The sequence below is a fragment of the Engraulis encrasicolus genome, chromosome 5 (assembly GCF_034702125.1).
Source record: "Engraulis encrasicolus isolate BLACKSEA-1 chromosome 5, IST_EnEncr_1.0, whole genome shotgun sequence".
NCBI lineage: Eukaryota > Metazoa > Chordata > Actinopteri > Clupeiformes > Engraulidae > Engraulis > Engraulis encrasicolus.
Genome location: NC_085861.1, coordinates 55702637 through 55726172, shown reverse-complemented (window position 1 = coordinate 55726172; position 23536 = coordinate 55702637). Strand labels below are relative to the sequence as shown.

The following is a 23536-nucleotide window of genomic DNA, read 5'->3' as shown; positions in this document are numbered from 1 at the left end:
GACAAAACATTTTCTTGATCTGATATTGAGTCACTTGGTCTAACCAGAGACTAACTTGGAGACGTCACTTGTGTTGGAAAGAATCTGAAGGGGTTTTCACCACTACATACTTTCAACCACTATTCCACATAGATAACCAGCTATATTAAACCAAGTGACTCATTATCTGGTCAAGAAAATCTTGCTTGCCTTGGCAAAAGCCTAAAAGAAGAAGGTTTAAACGTCTTAAAGCTCTTGTTCTACAATTCTAATGATTTTTTGGGCGACATTTGTGTTCAATTAAAATTGACTTGACTGACTGGATGATCTACTTGGAAATAGACAAGAAATAAGCTTGTTGATATGTGTGGGACCATCCGTTGTGTCCTAAAAAAACCTAGAATGTACTGTAAATAGCCAGGAAAATAAAGAGAGAAAATGTGTCCAAACTTTTGGCCTATACTGTACACAGACGAACAAATTTTCCCATACAATACCGACCCAGTGAATAAACTTCAGTGGTTGTTTTTGACATTTGACCACATTTAAATTCCGGTTTTGGTAAAAAAAACTGCAAAAATGGCCTTAAATGTATAGATATTCAGCTGTTCAATCCCACAGGATTTGGCTGTGGATAATTTGTGAGGTTACTCTATTTATAATTGGTAAGAAATTTGTTTATAGATAAAAATTTAAAAAAATCCATACCTTTCCCTAACTAGAATAAGGAATAAATTGTTGATAAAAAATGTCAGAAGTATGGGTAGATGACATGACTACTTACTTTCTCTGGGATTCCGGGCCATCCTTGAGTCTGTGACTATATGAAACAGCCAAGAAACAATGACAAAGAGAGGAAAACGTGGGTCACTAACGACATCTCAAACTGAATTTGCAGAGGCATTGCAGGGTTTGAAAGTTCACATCTCAAGACTCACATCCTCACACTATACAAACAATGGATACGGACCAAGATGCCGCAAGAAGAAACACTGTGGAAAAAGGGCAGGAGTTCGAAACAGACTGAGGACAAAAGCTCATCGCGCTCCCCTTCCAAGTATGCTTCTTGCAAATGTCCAGTCATTAGATAACAAGCTAGATGATATTAGAGCCCGTAGCCGCTATCAGAGAGATATCCGTGACTGTAATATATTTTGCTTCACTGAAACCTGGCTTACTCCAGCTGTGCCAGGCCATGCAATAGCCCCCGCTGATTCGCTGTCAGTATTTCCATCAGACAGGACGGAAGAGTCAGGGAAGTTGAAAGGAGGGTGTGTGCTTCATGACCAACAACAACTGGTTCGATAACAGAAACATATCCCGACCTAGAGCACGTCTCCATTCTGTGTCGCCCCTTCTATTTGCCACGGGAGTTCTCCGCTGTCATCCCCATCGCTGTCTACGTCCCTCCCCAAGCGAACACTCTCAACGAGCCCTATCTCTGTCATTTCGTGAAGTATTCACGAAAAAAATAACTTTAATTTTCGTGGTGCATTCACGTTATTGCCCGTTTTTCGTGGTTGGGCAACGAAACGCTGCCCATTCATTTGAATTGCCCCACTGCTGCTATGGTTATCCAAGCGTCTGCAGGGGCGGGGAGGGGGTGCTGACAGAACACTGCTGATACACTCGGGACTCACTAATTCGACGCCCTTTCGGTACTTACGCTTTATGTCATACGACCCTAAACCTAAACCTAACCCTAAACCTAACCCTAAACCTAAATTGCTTGTTTGAAATGTTTGATTACCATGTGACGGTACCGAAAGGGCGTCAAACTAGTGGGTCGCTAGGCAGCAGTCAGGCAATTCAAATGAATAGGCAGCATTTCGTTGCCCAACCACGAAAAACGGGCAATAACGTGAATGCACCACGAAAATTAAAGTAATTTTTTTCGTGAATACTTCACGAAATGAAAGAGATACGGTTGTCTCAGTGCACTGTCATCATTGCATGATGTGATCACAGATAAACACCTTTCAGACCACCCAGATGCTGCCCCGTTAGTGATCGGTGACTTCAATAAGGCAAATCTGAAGCAGGTACTGCCACACTTTTTCCAACACATCTCGTGTCCAACCAGAGGGGAACGCATGTTCGACCATTGTTACTCGCCATTCAAAGACGCATACAAAGCGTCCTCTCTCCCGGCCTTTGGCAAATCAGACCATGCCGCTGTCATGCTGCTGCCGAAGTATAAACAACGACTTCGCAGAGAGGCTCCATCCACGAGAGAGGTTAGCCGCTGGTCGGATCATTCAGAAGCTTTGCCTCAAGATGAGCTGACAAGATGTGGCACGGTTGATATTCAATCAACCCAAAAGGACTCATGTTACTCCTCTATTTATTGAGTTGCACTGGTTACCGATCGCCGCCCGGATCAAGCACAAGGCATTGACCCTTGCCTACAAAACCATCACAGGAATCGCCCCAGCTTATCTGAAGGACCTACTGACGCCTTATGTTACTGGAAGAGAACTGCGCTCATCCAGCACAAGGATCATTTCACGTGAAATCAGACACTTTGGGACCCGACCGACCCGGATTTCAATCATACTTGGTGTGCCTTTTTAGTAGCAAGGTAGCACCCCAGAACTGCATTGGTTTGAATCTGACACTAATATTAAGGGAGAAACAGACTAGGAAAGGTTCACATGTGAGGGTAGGACACTATACATTCAGCCTTGAATATATCAGTCAGTGTTAGTCACAAAAAGATGCCTGTGGTGTTGTTTGAAAGCTCTTTTCTGACTCTACATATTACACAATCAGCTTGGAATACAACAACTCTCAGAATATGAATTATGATAAATTGAAAAATTAAAAATTGAATATCTAAAAAAGCTATATTTTAAAATGGCCAGTTCCTTGTCCAAACGTAGCCGGCAATGTCATGAGCAACACCTCAAATTCTGGTGTTTGGTTAGTTATTCATTTCAGAGAGAATTTGACTCACAAATATGCCATCATACAGACCACTTACTAATAATATGGTAATACCATAGTAGCATCACATGACAAAACAAAAACAAAACAAAAATGGTCAGTGTCCATGGTCCCAGGTTTCAGAAACTAAGGCAGATGTCCATTTATACACACCAAATGATGATATGTGAATGTTTGAACATTCCTTCTCTGTGTACCTGTGCCATCTTCCCTTTACCGTACTTTAAATAGATAAGCAATGGCTACACTCTCATTTTGTACTCTACTAGTGCATTTGAAGCAGCAGCTGTGTCTTTTGTAGATAACGTATAAGTACGTCCTGTTGCAGTAGGTTCCACTACCAGAAGCACATCCTGATGATCCATGACAAGTCTATCTGGTCTGAAGGGAAAAGTGAAGAATGGAGATGGTCCATGAGGATGCAGGAAGTTCAGTTTCACCTCTCCAGTGCTCGGCATACATTCCTCAACACATGCTAGCCACCAGTTGCCATCATATACAGCTACAACATACCCTTTGATGCTTGAAAATGTAACACATTCCTTTACTGAGCTCACTCTTTCAACTCTGCCTTCTCTGAACGCTGAAAATGGCCTAACTTCCACTGTGTCCATTGACAATGGGCAGAAGCTGTGTAGTTTTTGAGTACCTGTAATAGTTCTTGCATATTCAAACCTTTTCAACAGGTTCTCAGCTTCATGATGGTACATCTCTGTTGTGGCAAACTGGCAATGGATGTTCTTGATATTATCCTTGACTGACTCCCTTGAACCAGGAACGTTTTTAGTGGTAGCAGATTTTGCAGAAAACTATAGTTTTGTAATTCAAGATGCTATTCAATCATTTCACTGGAACAACCTGCAGGCCACAATCCATCCATTTGTATGCTACTACTAAGATCAGTTGAAACTGGAAAAAAATCTGTTTTGTTGTTATTTCAGACTGCAACATTCACGATACAATTACTGTACATCTGTTTCAGAAGCTCCTAATTCAGTTCCTCAATGACACTTCATCAATGACAGAATGTCCAAAGAAGATCATATATTTTTCTGATGGCTGTGCTGCACAATATAAGAACCTTAAAAACATAACAAATTTGTGCCACCACGAGGCAGATTTTCACATACCTGCAGAGTGGCACTTTTTTGCCACATCACATGGCAAAGGTCCATGTGATGGCGCGTTGGAGGGACAGTTAAATGGCTTGCTGCACGAGCAAGTCTGCAACGTCCTATTGACAATTAAATTGTAACGCCATACCAACTGTTTGAATTTGTCAAGGATAATGTCAAGAACATCCATTGCCAGTTTGCCACAACAGAGATGTACCATCATGAAGCTGAGAACCTGGTGAAATCTGCAAGAACTATTCCAGGTACTCAAAAACTACACAGCTTCTGTCCATTGTCAATGGACACAGTGGAAGTTAGGCCATTTTCAGCGTTCAGAGAAGGCAGAGTTGAAAGAGTGAGCTCAGTAAAGGAATGTGTTACATTTTCAAGCATCAAAGGGTATGTTGTAGCTGTATATGATGGCAACTGGTGGCTAGCATGTGTTGAGGAATGTATGCCGAGCACTGGAGAGGTGAAACTGAACTTCCTGCATCCTCATGGACCATCTCCATCCTTCACTTTTCCCTTCAGACCAGATAGACTTGTCATGGATCATCAGGATGTGATTCTGGTAGTGGAACTTGTAACTGCAACGGGACGTACTTATACATTATCTGCAAAAGACACAGCTGCTGCTTCAAATGCACTGGTAGAGTACAAAATGAGAGTGTAGCCATTGATTATCTCTTTAAATTACGGTAAAGGAAGATGGCACAGGTAAACAGAGAAGGAATGTTCAAACATTCACATATCATCATTTGGTGTGTATAAATGGACATCTGCCTTAGTTTCTGAAACCTGGGACCATGGACACTGACCATTTTTGTTTTGTTTTTGTTTTGTCATGTGATGCTACTATGGTATTACCATATTATTAGTAAGTGGTCTGTATGATGGCATATTTGTGAGTCAAATTCTCTCTGAAATGAAAAACGAACCAAACACCAGCATTTGAGGTGTTGCTCATGACATTGCCGGCTACGTTTGGACAAGGAGCTGGCCATTTTAAAATATAGCTTTTTTAGATATTCAATTTTTTTTCATTTTTCAATTTATCGTAATTCATATTCTGAGAGTTGTTGTATTCCAAGCTGATTGTGTAATATGTAGAGTCAGAAAAGAGCTTTCAAACAACACCACAGGCATCTTTTTGTGACTAACACTGACTGATATATTCAAGGCTGAATGTATAGTGTCCTACCCTCACATGTGAACCTTTCCTAGTCCTAGTTCCTAGTCCTAGTCTGTTTCTCCCTTAATATTAGTGTCAGATTCAAACCAATGCAGTTCTGGGGTGCTACCTTGCTACTAAAAAGGCACACCAAGTATGATTGAAATCCGGGTCGGTCGGGTCCCAAAGTGTCTGATTTCACGTGAAATGACCCACAAGCCGTCTGGCTCTGCCATCCAGTCGCTCTAGGTACTCCCAGTCAAGACTGTTCTCCGTTGTGGTACCCAAGTGGTGGAACGGTCTCCCAGAGGCAGCAAGACTAAGCACGTCTCTTGCAGCCTTCAAGAAACAACTAAAGACCTTCCTCTTTCGAGAGTATCTACTAGACCAGATGTGGGCAAACTCAGGCCCGGGGGCCACATGCGGACCCCTGAGCCATTTCATGTGGCCCCCAGAGCCTTTACAAGAAAAACAACTTTTAAATCCTAATTAAAACGGTTACTCAACATTCTTAAAATGCTTCCTAAAACAAGAGTCTTGGGAATGTAAGATTAACCAAAGACATAGGCTTCATCTAAATACATTTAATTGCAATGTGCTGAAAGATTAACCAAAGACATAGGCTTCATCTAAATACAATTAATTGCAATGTGCTGAAATATCATTGTTGCCAAGTTACATCAGCACACTGGTTTATTATTGACACAGGCAAGTTGCCTACAACATCCAGCCCTTCGTTTAATATTCTAAACCCAATGCGGCCCTCGGGCCGAAATAATTGCCCACCCCTGTACTAGACTAATGCTTGAGCTGGCTTTGCCCCAGGGCAGACTCCTGACATGATGTTTAGTTTAGTTTAGTTTGCGTGTGTGTGTTTGTACTCGTCATTTACTCTTTATGAAAAAAAAAAACAAAACAAAAAACTAACCCCTCTTTGCAACTGCACTTGTTGTTCTGTATATCTCTTATGCACTTTGTATTTGCTTGTGATGTTGGCTTGATTATGTCCTCTTTTTGAAAGTCGCTTTGGTTATAAAGCGTCTGCCAAATGCAATGTAATGTAATGTAATGTAATGTGGATTGGGACATGTTTAGGGAGAGCTCCATGGGTCGACAGATCTATTCGTGAAGCCCTGAACGCACGAACAACTGCGTATAACTAATGTCTTCTATCTGGAAATATGGCGCCATATAAATCAACTTGTTATGAGCTCAGAAAAGCAGTGAAATTGGACAAGAAAAGATATTGAGAGAAAGTTGAGTTGAATCTGAGTAACGACGACAGTAGAAGTGTATGGCAGGGGTTGAAGATGATCACTGATTATAAAAGACCTCCTCTCACCATGGCTGCGAACTCAACGCTGGTCAACGAGCTCAACGCATTCTATGCACGCTTTGAGGTCAGTGACGACGAGCGCACTCACAGTAACGCACGTGTTTTTAACAGCGCAAGTGATGCAACTGATGTACACACCAGTGTTTGTCCTCTACCATCAGTGTCTATGCATGATGTTAGAAGAGTACTTAAGCAAGTAAACGGCAGAAAGGCAGCTGGGCCAGATGGTATTCCTGGAAGGTTGTTAAAATCTTGTGCTGATCAACTTGCACCTGTCTTCACAACAATATTCATATCCTTAGCAAGTTCCACTGTTCCCAATTGTTTTAAAAGGTCAACTATCGTACCCGTACCCAAAAAGGCCAATCCAAGCTGTTTGAATGACTACCGCCGAATTGCTTTAACATCTGTTGTAATGAAGTTCTTTGAGAATCTTGCTCTTCTGTCCCTGGCTCATTAGACCCCCTTCAGTTTGCCTATCGTGAAAATAGGAGCACTGATGATGCCATCTCCCATGTCCTTCACGCCACTCTTTCTCACCTGGATAAAGGACAGGGCAACTATGCAAGACTACTATTCATTGACTACAGCTCAGCATTTAATACCATCGTGCCCTCAAAACTAGTACCCAAGCTGAAAAACATTGGACTTTGTCATTCTCTATGTGCATGGATACTCAACTTCTTATCAAACAGACCTCAGGCAGTGAAGATTGGCAACTGCTCCTCTAGCATAATCTCCCTCAACATCGGCGCGCCGCAAGGTTGCGTTCTCAGCCCTGTGTTGTACTCCTTTATACCTATGACTGCTCAGCTATCCACAGCTCCAATTCCATTGTGAAATTTGCAGATGACACAGTGGTGGTTGGACTCATTTCCAACAACGATGAAACAGCCTACCTAAATGAGGTTGAGATGTTGTCATCCTGGTGTGCAGAGAACAGTTTAGAGCTCAACGTCACCAAAACCAAAGAACTTGTGGTGGACTACAGAACTATGCTCAAAGAGTGAGCAGTTTCAAGTATCTAGGCGTCAACATTTCTGAAGATCTGTTTTGGTCACCTCACATCACCACCGTAGTGAAAAGGGCCAGGCAGCGTCTGTACCACCTCAGGAGGCTAAGGAAGTTCAGAATTCCATCAGACATGCAGAAGGCCTTCTATTCTGCCACAATTGAGTCAGTAATTACAGGAAGCATAACAACGTGGTATGGCAACTGTACAGCTCAGGATAAGATAACCCTGCACAGAGTAGTGCATGCTGCAGAAAAAATGACTGGCACCATCCTTCCAGGGCTGCAAGATATATGCAAGAAGGCTAAAAACACGAGCACAAAGGATTATGAAAGACACATTCCATCCTAGTCACTCCATGTTCGAAAGGCTGCCCTCAGGGAAATGACTACGTTCCATAAGATGTAGAACAGAGAGACTGCGTAAGAGTTTTTTTTCCTCAAGCCATCCGCTTTTTAAATTAAGACAATAACTATTTTTAATTATTTTTATTTTATTTTATTATTTTTATTGTTTACCATCCAACACAGCACAGAGCAGTTGCAATCCCCATTTCACTGCCAATTGTGCTTGCACAAGGAAGCACGTGACAAATAAAAATCTTGAATCTTGAATCTATACGAGCTGAGGGTGTGAGATGCGGATGCGAGCAGAATGCCCATACTGGACGGCACAACAGGTTTGTTTTCCGGAACTGCAGATGACAAACAACACATCTAAGGAGGGAAATGCACATCTAAGGAGGTGAGGATGTGCACGAGAGCGAATTGTGCTGTCCTTGCAATTTGAGCCTTTTTGTGCATGAGTAGTGTCAAATCGGGTTGTAGTACTGCTTCAACTGTGCGATTCACTCACGAGGGGTGACCAGGATTTCAATCTGTTTTGATTTTCTTACGACCATACAATTGCAGATCGCTGGTCGTGAGGTGAAATCGTTTGTAGTTACTATACACAATGCGAGATTCATGATTGGTTGGAGATTGAGCAAAAAACACAGCCCGATTCCTAAAAAGTTTTGCAACTGACAAATCGTGGCAACATCGGGCCAAAAATCGCATCGTGTATGCCTGGCTTTAAGGAGAACTTGTACCGATTTCAATATGCTGTTGTATTGCTCACGCTACCCTTGACTTGTCAGTACCCGGTGATGCTACATTTTTCGGCTCAACCCTTTCCAAAATCTGAGCTATTCTAATGGGGGCAGACTTTGTTCACATTAAAAAACCTTCTTAAAATAGGCCTACTACAAATATTATCCCAAAATGTATCACTGTTTGCTTGTTGTCTGCTGATGTTGCATAACCTTTTGGATGCTATTGGGAATAAATCAAGATGTTTTTTTTTAAATGTACAGATACTCTGCCCCCATTACAATGACCAGGATCTCAGAAAAGGCTGAAGAAAAAAAAATATTCTCAGGTACTGACAAGTTCAGGGTAGTGTGAGCATTTGTAACACCCACCAACGTAATAACTTCCCACCAACGTAATAACCCTGCCAACGTAATAAAAAAGTGTGCATTTCAAACATAATAGCCCCGCCAACGTAATAATTTCCTGCTTCTTGAAGGTTCTCAGGAACCCAAAAGTAGCTTACTATGAAAGTGGTCCATTCCTTGTATCACACTTGTATCACACTTCTGCAGAACATTAAGGGAGCTTAAATTACTTAACTTTTTGATTGTCCTGCAGTAAACATGTTTTTTTTGTTTGTTTATAAACACGGTGTTGTGAGGAGGGGCAAGACACTGGCAGCCAACCATGTGAGCTAATTTTTTGACCGACAGTGGTTTCCAACAATCAGAGGTTGAGTTGTGCGCAGCTAGGGTTGCGCAGCCAGGGTAAAACAAAAATTGAGAACCCATGTATAGTGACAAAAAGCTGAAAATTGCAGAAGGTCAAGTGCATGAGAATAGGCCAGCTTTTCAAGTCCTGACCAAGTGCGTGAGAATAGGCCAGCTTTTCAGGTCCTGACCAGCATACACATTACTTTGGCAGGGTTATTACGTAATAATTTCCTGCCACTGTAATTAAGCTGGCAGAAAGCTATCTATTATGTTGGCAGGAGGCAAGAATTATTATGTTGGCAGGAAATGATTATGTTCGCTTGGCTATTATATCTGAAATGCAAATTTTTTATTACATTGGCAGGGTTATTACATTGGTGGGAAGCTATTACGTTGGTGGGTGTCATACTTCCCACCAACGTAATAATTTCCTGCCAACGTAATACTTATTACGTTGGCAGGAAGCTGTATATTACGTTCGCAGGAGGCAAGAATTATTACGTTGGCAGGAAGTTAATACGTTGGCCGGGCTATTACCGCAGAGATACACCAGCGGCGATCTGAGCGAGTCGAGCGACGGAAGTAATTGACTTTGTATTGAGTCGAGAGACAAAAGCGATTCTGGAGACTAGAGCGATTTGCGCGACGAGCGCGACAATTTGAAGTTGAAATCTTTTCAACTTTCTATGACGCGGTTCGGCGACAAGCCGCGACAGCCAATGACTGTATAGAGGTCAGTGACCACAGCCAATGGGAATGCTTGAATGCTTTGCCTTCTGCCTGTACGGACATACTCTAGTCTCCTCAATCTCTCGTATCGCTTGCTGCTACACTCTGTCGCTTGAATCGCGTCGCCGCTGGTGTATCTCTGCGGTTACGTTTGAAATGCACACTTTTTTATTACGTTGGCAGGGTTATTACGTTGGTGGGAAGTTATTACGTTGGTGGGTGTTACAGCATTACAACTGCATGTCGAAACTGGCAGACGTTATCCTTTAAGTCCATTTGTGATCACAGTGCACAAATGTGGGCAATGCCACTGACTTAAAATCAATTGATCTTGTTAGGCCAGACCGTGAAGTGGCAAAAACTAAGTGCAAGCCCTATGTGCCTATGCAAGCCATGTGCGGGGCTTAGCAAGCTGCACCACAGCACCTCCTAAGCAAGACATTTTTTCATCCACTAATGTTGCAAAATGTTAAAATGCTGAATGTCATCATAGACATGCATTTGCAATTGTAAAGGTTTTATGCAAATATTAACTGCTCTCCGCAACCACCCACCCAACAACATAGCCATAGAGTATGTACAATCCACTAAGCAATTTATACAAATCAGGATGGCATTTACAATATGGCTAAAGAAGGGTAACAAATAATGAAGATCATATTTGTGAATGGGCAACATATATTTTGGAAATCAACTACTAAAATGAATGATGGCTTTTTACCCACATGACACTGTGACGTCGGTCACTTTCATCTGCTGCAGACTCTGTCTGCCGTGGATACGGAGCTGTGAACGGAGTGCTTCCATGACGCGTTCCTCTGACACCTCCGGGAGAAGCTCCAGATCGGCAGCTGGAATCTGGAATTGGGCCCAGTAGTAGGCCTTGACGCCCTCACTAAAACACAAACAAGTTGGATGACACACAACTTGACGACGGCGTCATATGTATGACATAACAGTGTCATAGCAGTGTCGTAACGCAGTCATGCGTATGTCATAAACATGATGTCAAGGTCAAACATTTTATGACTTTGTCATTAAGTGACATTTGGTTATGGTGAAAACAGCCTTAACTTTTCATGACCATTTAAAGTTTATAACATTGACATCATGTTTATGACTAGTCCATGACCATTAGAACACTGTTATGTCATACGTAGCCTACTCAACTCAAATGTTGAGTCATGTTGTAAATATGTTTGTCAAACTGAAGAAGTGAATGTCATAGTTGTGTATTGTAATGTTGTGATATTTCAGTATAGTAGTTCAGAGACTAGTACGTCTCAATTAGTCATTTTGAACAGTGAGATGATATTGTTAACTTTGATATACTACAGTTTGCCTTGATTTATTTGTACAAAACAGTAGTTGTACACCAGTGTGCCTTCACTTCACTTCACTATCACTTATTGTACTGGTTATCACTGGTCCATCACTGTCACTCACCAATGTTAAATGCTCAGTATTATTTATTACTTCATCACTTTACTGATATTGGACCATCACTGTTACTTGTCCTGTCTTGCACTTTGATGTCAGTCTGTAAATGTCAGTCCTGTGTATGTCTATGTCCTTTCATGGTATAGAGAGAAAACATCATTTCAATTTTCTTGTATGACCTGTGCATATGAAGAAACTGACAATATAAGCTGACTTGACTTAATATGAATAATATTAGAAGGACTCCAGTCTTACCTGAAGGCTGAAATCACTGCCTTTTTAAAGAACTTGGACAAGATGGGGTCTGTCTTCAATGTTCCTGTCAACTGAAATACAAAAGCTGTAAAATCAATCTGTGCCTAATAAATACTACAACGTTTAAAAGAAGAATCTTAGAAAAGAAGATCTTTTACAAATGTGCTGGGGTTTAGAGTTCATTTAACACCTTTGAGTTATATGTATTTAATAGCCAATGTGACGCACGGAATTTAAGCATAATGTGTTATTTTTACTTGTCTATTTGCACATAACATTGTTGAACAACCCCCCCCCCCCCCCAAAAAAAAAAACACATATTGTAAAATAAATGTGGTATGAAATCAAGTAATTGGTTTAAAGTGTTATGCATGCATGACTTTAGGCAAAAGGGATGCGGAAGACCTACATTGCAAGCCAACACACGGCATATACTGAAGCGTCACCGCAAGAGATTTTAAAACCCAAGTCGTTTGGAATGTGTGGCACTGGAATATAAATGAATGAATCCATTTTGCCCATCACTGGTCCTCACATCAGGGCCGCTGACAGCTTTGGCTGGGCCCAGGACAAAGTCACCTAAACAGGCTCCTCCCCCAGTTCATACGTACAATGAAATGAGAACCCAATTCTGGGCCCTCTCTGTCCCTGGGACAACTGTCCCATTTGTCGCTCCCTCCTCACATGCCCATTTATGGACAGGTGTATCAGCCAAGGTGCACAGCATAAGCATGACATACAGAATACAGAAATATCTCACAGTTTGTCAAAAGACGTGACTGAGATTGAGATCAAGATCACAGCCCTTTTGAATGAACTTTTCTGGTATTTTCCCTTTTGAATGACCTTTGCTGGTATTTTCTAAAAAAGGGCAGATTTTTGATGGGCCCTAGGCAATAACCTATCGGTAGTCTGCCTATTGGTAAAAACCGGCTCTGACATTATTACTCACTGTTTCTTCCAAAGTATTTGCCATATCTTCAAAGTCTTCGCTATTAGGATCCTCGAGTGTGTCCAAGTATTGCACTCCAGACAGTTCCATCTGGCCGCTGAAGACCCTCTTGGCTGACTTCCTCTGCTTACTCAGGGTGGCATCCTCCGTAGCGTCACGTTGGCCTGAGTACAAGAATTATATTTGCTATTGTTATATTTGTGATGATATTGTGATCATATTTGTTATTGGTGTTGGAGTATCGTAACTGGGATGTGTTCATGTGAGGAGAATGCTCTTGAGATTGGGTTTGGAAAAGTGAGCTGTGAACCATACTTCTCAATGCTTTGTGTCATTACTCACGACCCATTATGTGATGAGCATGTGTTTCATGCCATGACAAAAGTATATAGGCTAGAGTAGAAATAAATTAAGAAGCAATTCTTTAAGTTTTCCTTTCTTTCAGACATGTGCTTGTATGTAGGCTAGTACATAAAACTCTTACATTTCATAAACAAAGGAAAACCTTACGAACTGACTTAACAGCTAGACATAATGAACATCATACATCTAGAATAAAAACCCTTCATTGCCGTACAAGGATACAAGGATGGTTATTGGTCACATACATAGAGTAACTTTTGCATGTAGTGAAAGTAAGTGAAATCATGCTACAGTACAATGACATTTAAATACTGTCTTTTAAGGTGCACTGTATAGGATGGTGGCCAGAGTAGGTATTGCAACTATGTTGCTCATTGCCTATTGCCAAATTATCTTTTCCTGAATATACATTAAAAAATACACTAATACTAGCATGACCAAAGTACAGCAAGTTTTGCAGCTGAAAATGTCGATTTCTGGACATTCAAAATGCTGGAGATGGAGATTGGAGAAGATCCACCTTATATGAAAAGTGCAATTTTCCCAATCAAAATGAATTTGATGGTGGTGGTACAGTAAGTATTTGTGAAAAAGGTAACCTTTGTGAATGGGCAGTGTGAATTCTGGAAAGAAACTGATTAAAATATCACACAGGGCATCTTTTAAAAGCACAGAGCAGAAGTGCTGTATCATAAAGACATATAGAGCAGGAGGTCATGTTGAATTGCCATGTAGACCTCAAAATACTTCCCTTGCCATTTCCCTTGCTTGTTTCGCTGGTCTTGGCAAAAGTAAAGCGACAGAGACTTTGCTTTACTGACAGGTTAGGATTAGGCATGGTTTTGGTCAAGGCACAGCAGAGCATTTTCGCTTTTTGCAACAAAAAATCACAGACACGGCGGGAAAACGCCAAACTTGGTCACATGACAAAAGTGCTTTCCAGTGGTGTTGAGGACCACAGCTTTCCTTGCAGAAGCGCATCTCAATGCAGAATAAACTGCTGTGAAATAAATACGCCTTTGCATGATGCCAGTCTGCACTGCAGAAGTTTCCTAGCCTAGTAAACCAGCGCTACCCGCTGGACGATAAACATTTTACACATCCAGTCTCACATTTAGGTTGGTTTATCAGGCTAGAAGTTTCCAGTAGCAGACTAAACCCCAAAACCACTAACTAGTGAAACAGGTTACTGAACACCTGATGGTGCCCGAGGCTCTGGATGACAAATAGCCTACACTTCCACTGCCTTCTGACGGAGGATGCTTTCATGTTAATTAGTAGTTTATTTCATGATTCATGCTGCCCAACAAATGTTACCTGTTGCATACACTACTTACCATCACCATCAAATTTTAAGAATCCATTATGACTTTTAATAAATGGAAAGGTGGGTAATCAATACTTTAATGACTTTTCGTGGGGACCAAAACATGTTTTAATTTGGTCTTGATTTGGCCTAATTACGTGTAGGCCTATAATGTTCAGAAGCTGAATTTTGGTCACAACCTTAACACAAACAAAATTCCGTGCACCCCCTGAAATCTCTGGCGCACCCCCAGGGTTTGCCCACACCCCAGGTTAAGAACCACTGAGTTAGATGAACTCTCGACAGAGCCTATTTCCAACACCATTATCTAATTTACTGCAAGCAGTGTCACTTCTTAGCCCTTCCCCATCTCTTTCTCACAGTGTCTTCCTGTCAACTCTAACTGTCTGCTGTCTCCTTTCTTCACCAGCTTTCCAGGCAAATAAACGTTCAAAAAGCCACAACGATAGACTTAAAAAATACATTTCAGGCTTAACTTACCCAAGAAATACCAAATGAGAAATCCTGCTACACCTGCAATGACCAGGAGTGTGAGGATGACGCCCACCACCAGACCAGCTCTCTTCTTGGACTTCCCCTTCTCTTGGTTGCTGAGGAAAGTGACATGCTCATGCTGTCCATGGTACCCCTTCAGTGGGAAGCAAAAAAGCATCACAGTAACATTTGGCCCAGTGGCACGGACAAACATTTTGGGGGGCAGGTGCGGAAGATGGGGGGAGGACTTTCAGCTGCCTTACTACTAGGCTGTATATATATGATAAGGGGGCCTTGGATAGGTTCACAGTAGCGTTTTGGAGAGCACGCACATCCAGATTAAACAGGTGCCGGACTTAAACACGGTTAAACATGAAAAGAGGGAAGGTCCGCACACTGTTGCTGCTCCAGGTTTATTAACACAACGATTCGACCATGCAGTCTGGTCTTCATCAGGTGTAGGTCAAAACGTTGTGTTAATAAACCGGGAGCAGCAACAGTCTCGCCTTGGATAGGTTGCCAGGAAAAGTATAGCAAAACAAAATAAACAATTGAATATATATTGAATAATTAATGTACAACAAAATAAACCAAAAAATAAACTAACCAAGATTCCCATCAGTTAAGAAAAGCATTGTAACAATCTATTGCATCTCCAAACATTACTTATTATGGTTATTAATGGGCCATTGCCTCACAGACCTGGACTTTTCAAAGGGGGCGCGCACAGAAAAAATAGTGTGTTACTGGCCCATGTCAGGCGGGCCTTGGCTGAAATGTAATGGTAGGCTATATGAGGGGCCTTGGCTTGTCATGGTAAAGTTTGGGAACCCCTGATCAAGACCAGGAGTTGCACTTTTTGTCTTAAAATAAAATCAAGTCCAAGGCATTATTCCAGGCCTTTACCAGTCATCATGTAGGCCTTATTCTACACACAATGGTCAAGTCAAGTCTTAAGTGATTGAATAGCAATGAAGTTAAAACCAGATAACTGTCAAAACCCAGAATTCCATTGTTGTATAATTCAACCGAGTCGCTACTGGAGTGAAACTAGTTTTTATGATATAATAGGCCAACTGTAGAACCTTGTTTTTCGTGTTTTTAGGGACTAATGGCGTAGGCCATTATTGATTTGAACTGGGTGGGAATTACAGCGCATAACATAATATAACCAGAAAGTAGGCTACCTACATTTGGCCATCTTTTGGGGAGGATTGTCCTCTATGCTATACTATACCAACGCAAATCTTTTTGTGGCAGCCTGCTTTTATTGGTCACACTTTTGTGTTAACTGAAAGCAACATAAGGGGGGAAGTTCTATTGGGTGATTAGGCCTACCAACACGCACTGTGGGAAATTCTGACAAGTGCATTACGCGGATTCTCTCAATCTATGGGGATATGATATCGTGTGAGCACGCAGTGTAACATAAGTAACTTTTCTCTGCTCGATGAACATTCTATCTACCAAACGTGTTGGTTTTTAGTAGGCAAACATACCTGATTGTATTGCGCAGAGTTCATTTTGCCAGTAGGTTGGGGAACACAGGGCGTGACCTGTAAGAAAAACTACGCTTTGAAGCTTCGTTGTTGTCTATTCATAGGCATAGGCATACTCGTCGTCCTCTCATCTCCAAAACACAATAGGCAGCGTAATTTCAGCCTAGCCTACATTCACCACTATATAGTCGCCTACTTTACGCACAGAAAAAAGACGACGAGACGGACACTCTTGTGTTCTTCCGTATAGCCAAGTGGTTGAATCTCACTTCCCAGGTGAGACCCAAACAGGTAAAACCGGTGTTACGGATTCCTCAACTGCACGATTATGAGCAAGGCTCAGAAGAGACAAGCAATAGGAAAAAAGAGATGCATCGCCGTGCAAACGTATCACTACATTTTCGAGACTTACAAAATATTAAGAAGCAATAGCCATAAGGGGTCTTGAAAACAGAACTTGCTTGAACTAGATTCTACGACTGCATTTCCAGAATGTATGCTGCCCATTCACAAATGCTATCTGTCGAAAATTTAATGAATATAATTTTTAACCTACTCATTATGACTTGAAAAACACTACAATGTGGATCTTCTCCGTGTCCAGTATTTTGAATTATGCTGCAGTTACAGTGAGTCCAAAAAGTATTTGAGCCCTTGCTGATTTTTCCGGTTTGTCCACTAATAAAGACATGACACATGATCATTCTATACATTTAATTATAATATGTATTCTAACATGGAAGGGCAGAATATCAAAAATAAATTCCAGAAAATAACTTTAAAGAATGTATTTTAATTGATTTAATTTAGGCAAATAAGTATATGGCCCCTCTAGCCAAAGAAGACAGAGCTCCTTTGTGGCAAAGCCCTAGTTGTCTAGCACACAGATGCTCCTTTTAGTTGATTACAATGTTTGTGCATATATTAGAAAGGATTTTTGCCCACTTGTCTTTGCAGATTATGTCTAAAACATTAATAGTTTGTGGCTGTGTAGCTTGACAAATAGGAGGTTCAGTTCCCTCCATAGACTTAGGCCTACTATAGGATAATGTTTGGAGACTGTCTAGACTCTAGGCCACTACATGACTTTAAAGGGACACTGTGCAGGAAATGGTCAAAAAAGGTACTGCAACTATGCTGCTCATTGAAACTGGGCTGCCTATTGCCAAATTTGATCTTTACATGAAAGTTTACTGCGTAATAAACAAATCTTTTCTAGTATGGTCCAAGTACAGTCATTTTTGCAGCTAAAATTATTATTTTTGGGAATTCAAAATGGCGGACAATGGAGATGATCCCCCTTTTCATGTATGAAAAGTGCAATTTTTCCAGTCATAATGAATACTTAGAATTTGATGCTGGTGGTAAGTATTCATGAGAAAGGTAACATTAGTGAATGGGCAGCATGAATTCTGGAAATAAACAACTAAAAATATCACACAGTGTCCCTTTAATATGCTTCTTCTTGTGCCACTCCTTCGTTGCTTTGACTGTATGTTGCGTATTATTGTCATGTTGGGAGATCCAAAAATGGCCCACCTTCAGTCTAGTGGTGTGGGGGAAGGACGTTGGCACTCAGGATTGCACATTACATGTCTCTCATGTCTCATGTCCCTCAAACCATGCATTATGTTGAGGAGGGTGTTCTTGGGATCATAGGCAACAGTTCTCATTCTCAAAACATTGAATTGTGTTAATGCCAAACAGCTTGATTTGGGTTACATCTGACTACAGCACCTTATCATATTCTAAACCAGTCTGATGTTCGTTGGCAACAGGAGGGCTGCAGTGCACAGGTTCTTTCTGAAGCAGGGGTACCATGTGTGCACTACAGGATTTTAATCTGATTGAGCGCTACCAATAGTTTTCTCAGTGATTTTGGTCCCAGAAGCTTTGATATCATTGCCTAGTTCAGGGGTTCCCAAACTTTACCATAGTAAGGCCCCCCATATACCGGTAGATTCCAGTCAAGGCCCCCCTGACATGGGCCATGCCACACTATTTTTTCTGTGCACCCCGTTTCACAACTCAATGAAGTTAATGCATTCCTAAACCCATTCAAGTACAGAAAGCATAATACAGAAACACTGTAAAGAAGAAAATGATTCCACTGGGATTGTTTAGCTTATTTTTGGTTTATTTTGGCCTCTTAAGTTATGCATTTTATTTTGCTATATTTTCCTGCCAACCTGCTGCGGCCCCCCTGGCACCCCCTCTCGGCTCACCAGGGGTCCCCGGCCCCCACTTTGAAAAACACTGGCCTAGTTCATCCCGTACAGGTCTAGGGTGCTTTCTTGCTGTTCTCATGATTATCGAATCAAATCTTGTACAGAACCCCAGACAGGCGGGATAGTCATTTTGTATTCCTTACATTTTGGAAGAAATGCATCAACAGTTGGGTCCTCTTTCTTGTGGTTTTGTAGCCCATTTCCTCTTTGTTCAGGTCTAAAATCCTGTCCCTGATATCCTTTGACCACTCTTTGGTCTTTCCCATGTTGGTGAGGTTGGAGTCTGATTGATTCACTCATACTGATACTGATTCAATGTGTCTTTTATGCATGCTACAGGTGTCTTTAATTCAGACGACAAGTTGATAGGAAGTGCCTATCTGGTCTGTGGGACCATAACTGTTATCAGTTGGCAGGGGATCAAATACTTATTTTTTTCAATGAAATAGAAATGCATTAATATATATTCTCTTACGGTAATTTCTGGATTTTCTTTTTGATAGTCTGTCTTTCCATATTAGAATACATATTATCATTACATTTATTGACTGATTATGTCCTTGTTAGTAGGGAAACCAACAAAATCAGCAAGGAATCAAATACTTCTTAGACTCACTGTATAGACAATGTTGACTGCAAAAGTTAGCCCTGCTGGGCTTAGGCCTACTGGCACAACTGTATCTCTTTCATTTCGTGAAATATTCACGAAAAAAATAACTTTAATTTTCGTGGTGCATTCACGTTATTGCCCGTATTTCGTGGTTGGCCAACAAAACGCTGCCTATTCATTTGAATTGCCCTACTGCTGCCTAGCGACCCACTAGTTTGACGCCCTTTCGGTACCGTCACATGGTAATCAAACATTTCAAACAAGCAATTTAGGGTTAGGGTTAGGTTTAGGTTTAGGGTTAAGGTTAGGTTTAGGTTTAGGGTCGTATGACATAAGGCGTAAGTACCGAAAGGGCGTCGAATTAGTGAGTCCAGAGTGAATCAGCAGTGTTCTGTCAGCACCCCCTCCCCGCCCCTGCAGACGCTTGGATAACCATAGCAGCAGTCGGGCAATTCAAATGAATAGGCAGCGTTTCATTGCCCAACCACGAAAACGGGCAATAACGTGAATGCACCACGAAAAGTAAAGTTATTTTTTTTCGTGAATACTTCACGAAATGACAGACGTAGGGCTCACTGGTAATAGGCTACTAGGGTCTAAATAATTCAGATTTTTTTTTCTGGCGGGGGGGAAAAAAGTGAATAAGCAGCAATCAAAATAGGTAGGCCTGATTGCATGTTAAAAATGTACTAAAACATGTCCTCATGTTAGGCTACAATCAGTGTTTCCCAACCTTTTTTGTCTTGTGTACCCCCAAGCCTTTTTCGCTGTGCCATGAAGTACCCCCTAAGTCAAGTTCTATATCGCTTTCTCCATCCCTATGTAACGAAGCTCCATATATTTGTTAAACTTTCATTTTTCCAAGTACCCCCTGCAGTGTGCTCGCGTACCCTTAGTGGTACACGTACCCCTGGTTGGGAAACACTGGGCTACATGATTGTAAATACTGTTATGTTCTTTCATTAACACCAGAGGCTGCAACAGTGCGCAAAGCAAAATGATAATTGTGTGTGATTGTTCATAGCTACAGTATTACAAACCCCAACTCCATAGAAGTTGGGACACAAGATACATTGTGAATAATAACAAAATACTGCCATTTTCAAAACATCTGCTTCTTACATTAGAGGGAGAACGGCACAAAGAAAACATATCAGCCATCAAAACTGACCAAAAATATTGTTTTGGGGATATTCATGAATATGTAAAGACAACACGTCTCAAAAGAGTTGGAACGGGGACAATAAAAGGCAGCAAATGCCAAGGAAGACTAAAAACAAAACAAAAGACAACACTTCACAGTTAAATACATTAACCGATGAGATGATTTTATATAAAAACAGTGTTAATTCCTATCTTGGACATGATTTCACCAGCTTAAATGGAGGGTGTATTCCTTGTCATGTTTTGCAATGTTTTGCTTTCTGTAGTGCTTAAAGTGTGACAGGTCTTGACCAAAAGCCTGCTATTTTATCACCTGCTGGTCCTTATGGTGGAGTTAAACTATTGAAACATAGTAGATAATGAAAAAAAAAAAGGGAAAGCCCATTGGGAAACTCCAACTCCCATTGTCATTGTGACACAGCACTCCACAGCACACGAGTGAACACTGCACACAACGAAATTGCATTTATGCCTCACCCGTGCAAGGGGGCAGCCCTCAGTGGCGCCCCATGGGGAGCAGTGCGGCGGGACGGTACCATGCTCAGGGTATCTCAGTCATGGAGGAGGATGGGGGAGAGCACTGGTTGATTACTCCCCCCACCAACCTGGCAGGTCGGGAGTCGAACCGGCAACCTCTGGGATGCAAGTCTGACGCCCTAACCGCTCACCCATGACTGCCCATGCAATTTGTCCTTACCATGTGGCAGTAATTGAAGATCTCCCTTCAAAATGCAATGCATGAGTGGCTTCTCATGCGGTTTAAAACCCATTTATATCATTCAGCACATTATTTAACTCTAAAGATGAGTGAGAACAACTTAACCAATGCACTACTGCACCCCCATGCCATCATGGAGGCTGACTTTTGAAGTTAGCACTAACACAAGTTGGATGGTCCGTTTTCACTGTAGCACAGGATGTGCAAGACTTTATTTTCAAAAAGAATTGACTTCTGCAACTTTTACTGACTTCTGTAAGCAAAGGACAGTTTCCCATGTCTTCTGGGTCTAACTCAAGTGAGCTAGGGTGCATATGAGAATGTTAAAGCCCTCTATCATTTGCACACATGAAGCATTCTTAATATGGACAATTTTCAATAGCTGTAATTCTTGGAGTGTCATGAACCTATACAATGATGGAAATGACAAAAATATGTGTAATATTCACTCAATCATGGTAAATCAAAGGAAATTCAAAAATGTATGTAATAACTATGGTAATTATTCCCTCTGCATCTTTAATTCTGAGTGACTCAGCCTCTCTGTGATGGTCTTATACCTGGACACTCATATTGTCCATCAGTACAATTCATTTTGAAATGTTCTTCTTTGTTGTTTTATCTTATTTGGATGTTTATTACATCTCACTGATCCCCGTCCCAACTTATTTGAGACGTGTTGCAGTTATCAAATTAGAAATGAGTACAGATGTTCCTCAAAACAATATTTTTTCTCAGTTTTAACACTTAATATGTTGTCTTTTCACTATTATCCATTTAATGAATGGTTTGAATGTTTTGAAAATGATAGCATCTTGATTTTATTCACAGTTTACCAAACGTCCCAACTTCACCGGAGTTGGGGTTTGTATTTTGACCTAATGGACATTTCCGCGGAGGTAGTGGGCGTGGCACAAAACCTTCGGCCCCCTGATAGAAAGGCGAAGATGCAGAGGGATCTTTCAAAACGGCAATTCCTAAGAATGCCTAGCCTAAATCAACAATGGCTTCACCGGAATAAGACTGAGGTTTTCTGGCCCAGACAGAGTTCAAGACCTGTAGCCTATCCCATTAAACATCTGTCGGGTGACGTGTGGAGGACTGTGTACAGGACTCGGAGATGCATTCACAAATGAGACCGGGGCTTGTTGGCACACTTTTCAGTTCAAGTGTAATATCTTTGTCACACATTGCAACTCCCAAACTAAGGTAGGCCTATTCTAAAAGGTTTAGGCCTACACCTCAGCTAAATATTAGGCACGGTTGGTTGACAATTCATTATTTACATCTATATGTGATTAAAGAGTCATTGTGAATTTATGCCAAGTTGCTAGTCTGATTATCTTCAAGATGGACATCATTTTAGAGTTGAGAGATATGACCTGTAATGGCCCAGAAAATGAGCGTGTGCCAACTTACCCCTGTGCCAACTAGCCCCGGTCTCCCCTACCACAAACTTTGAGCAGTTAATGGTGTTTGGCCCAAGAAGCCCATGAGAATTCTGAAAATATAGGCGTTTTAATAACGGCTTCAACATAGATGCATCAACAAAGATTAAAAAGACATTGCAATTTCATAGACTTTTCAAGCCATTTTCTTTTATTTAAATTTTTACTGAAGCAAGGATACAAAAAAACCCACAGAAATTAATTTGAAACACAATAAAAAAGAGAAAATTACATTTTGTTACTTGAATGATTTGCTTTGAGGAGAAAAAACAAACAAACAAAAAAACTAAACATTAAAGTTACACTGTATAGGATGGTGGCCAGAGCAGGTATTACAACTATACTGCTCATTGAAACTGTGCTGCCTATTGCCAAATTTAATCTTTTCATGAATATTTACAAATGAATAAACTAATATTTACTAGTATGACCAAAATACAGCAAGTTTTGCAGACAACGGAGAAGTGGAAATGGACAATGGAAAGCGCAATTTCCCCAGTCATAATGAATACTTAGAATTTTATGGTGGTGGTAAGTATGCATGAAAGGTAACATTTGAAAATGGGCAGCATGAATTCTGGAAATAAACCACTAAAAATATTACACAGTGCACCTTTAAGAACTATTCATGAAATTTTGGTCATGGAGATTAAAAGGCTGAGAAAGTGTTTATTCCACACCAAGGGGGATGGTGAAAGACAAGTAGTCCGACACTTCCCCCCACTCCCCTCTCAGATGCTGGAAAATTGAGATCCAAGTTGTCAGCACCGCAATCCAGAGAAGTAAGCCCAGGGCCGATCTCTTAACATCTGAAAAAGCCATGCAAAGTAATAAAGCATAGAAAAAATGATTAATTGTGTTCAAAACTAGCTTAGTCATGGTGGAGGACGGTAGAGAGCACTGGATAATTACTCCCCTTACCAACCTAGCGGGTCGGGAATCAAACTTTCCACATTTGGACTACAACTCTGATGCCCTAACCAC

General features: G+C 41.2%; 1 protein-coding gene across 1 annotated transcript in view; it reads right to left on the bottom strand.

Annotated features, from left to right (window-relative positions):
* st14 (ST14 transmembrane serine protease matriptase) overlaps positions 1 to 16659 on the bottom strand; it is a 43807-nt gene extending 27148 nt beyond the window's left edge. Inside the window, exons 1-6 of the mRNA XM_063199739.1 lie at positions 16385 to 16659; positions 14892 to 15039; positions 12722 to 12885; positions 11770 to 11840; positions 10800 to 10969; positions 764 to 799 (exon numbers count right to left, since the gene is read on the bottom strand). Of these exons, the coding sequence (XP_063055809.1) occupies positions 764 to 799; positions 10800 to 10969; positions 11770 to 11840; positions 12722 to 12885; positions 14892 to 15039; positions 16385 to 16408 (613 nt within the window). The 5' untranslated portion in view covers positions 16409 to 16659. The remainder of the gene's footprint in view (positions 1 to 763; positions 800 to 10799; positions 10970 to 11769; positions 11841 to 12721; positions 12886 to 14891; positions 15040 to 16384) is intronic.
* Between the last annotated feature and the right edge of the window lie 6877 nt (positions 16660 to 23536).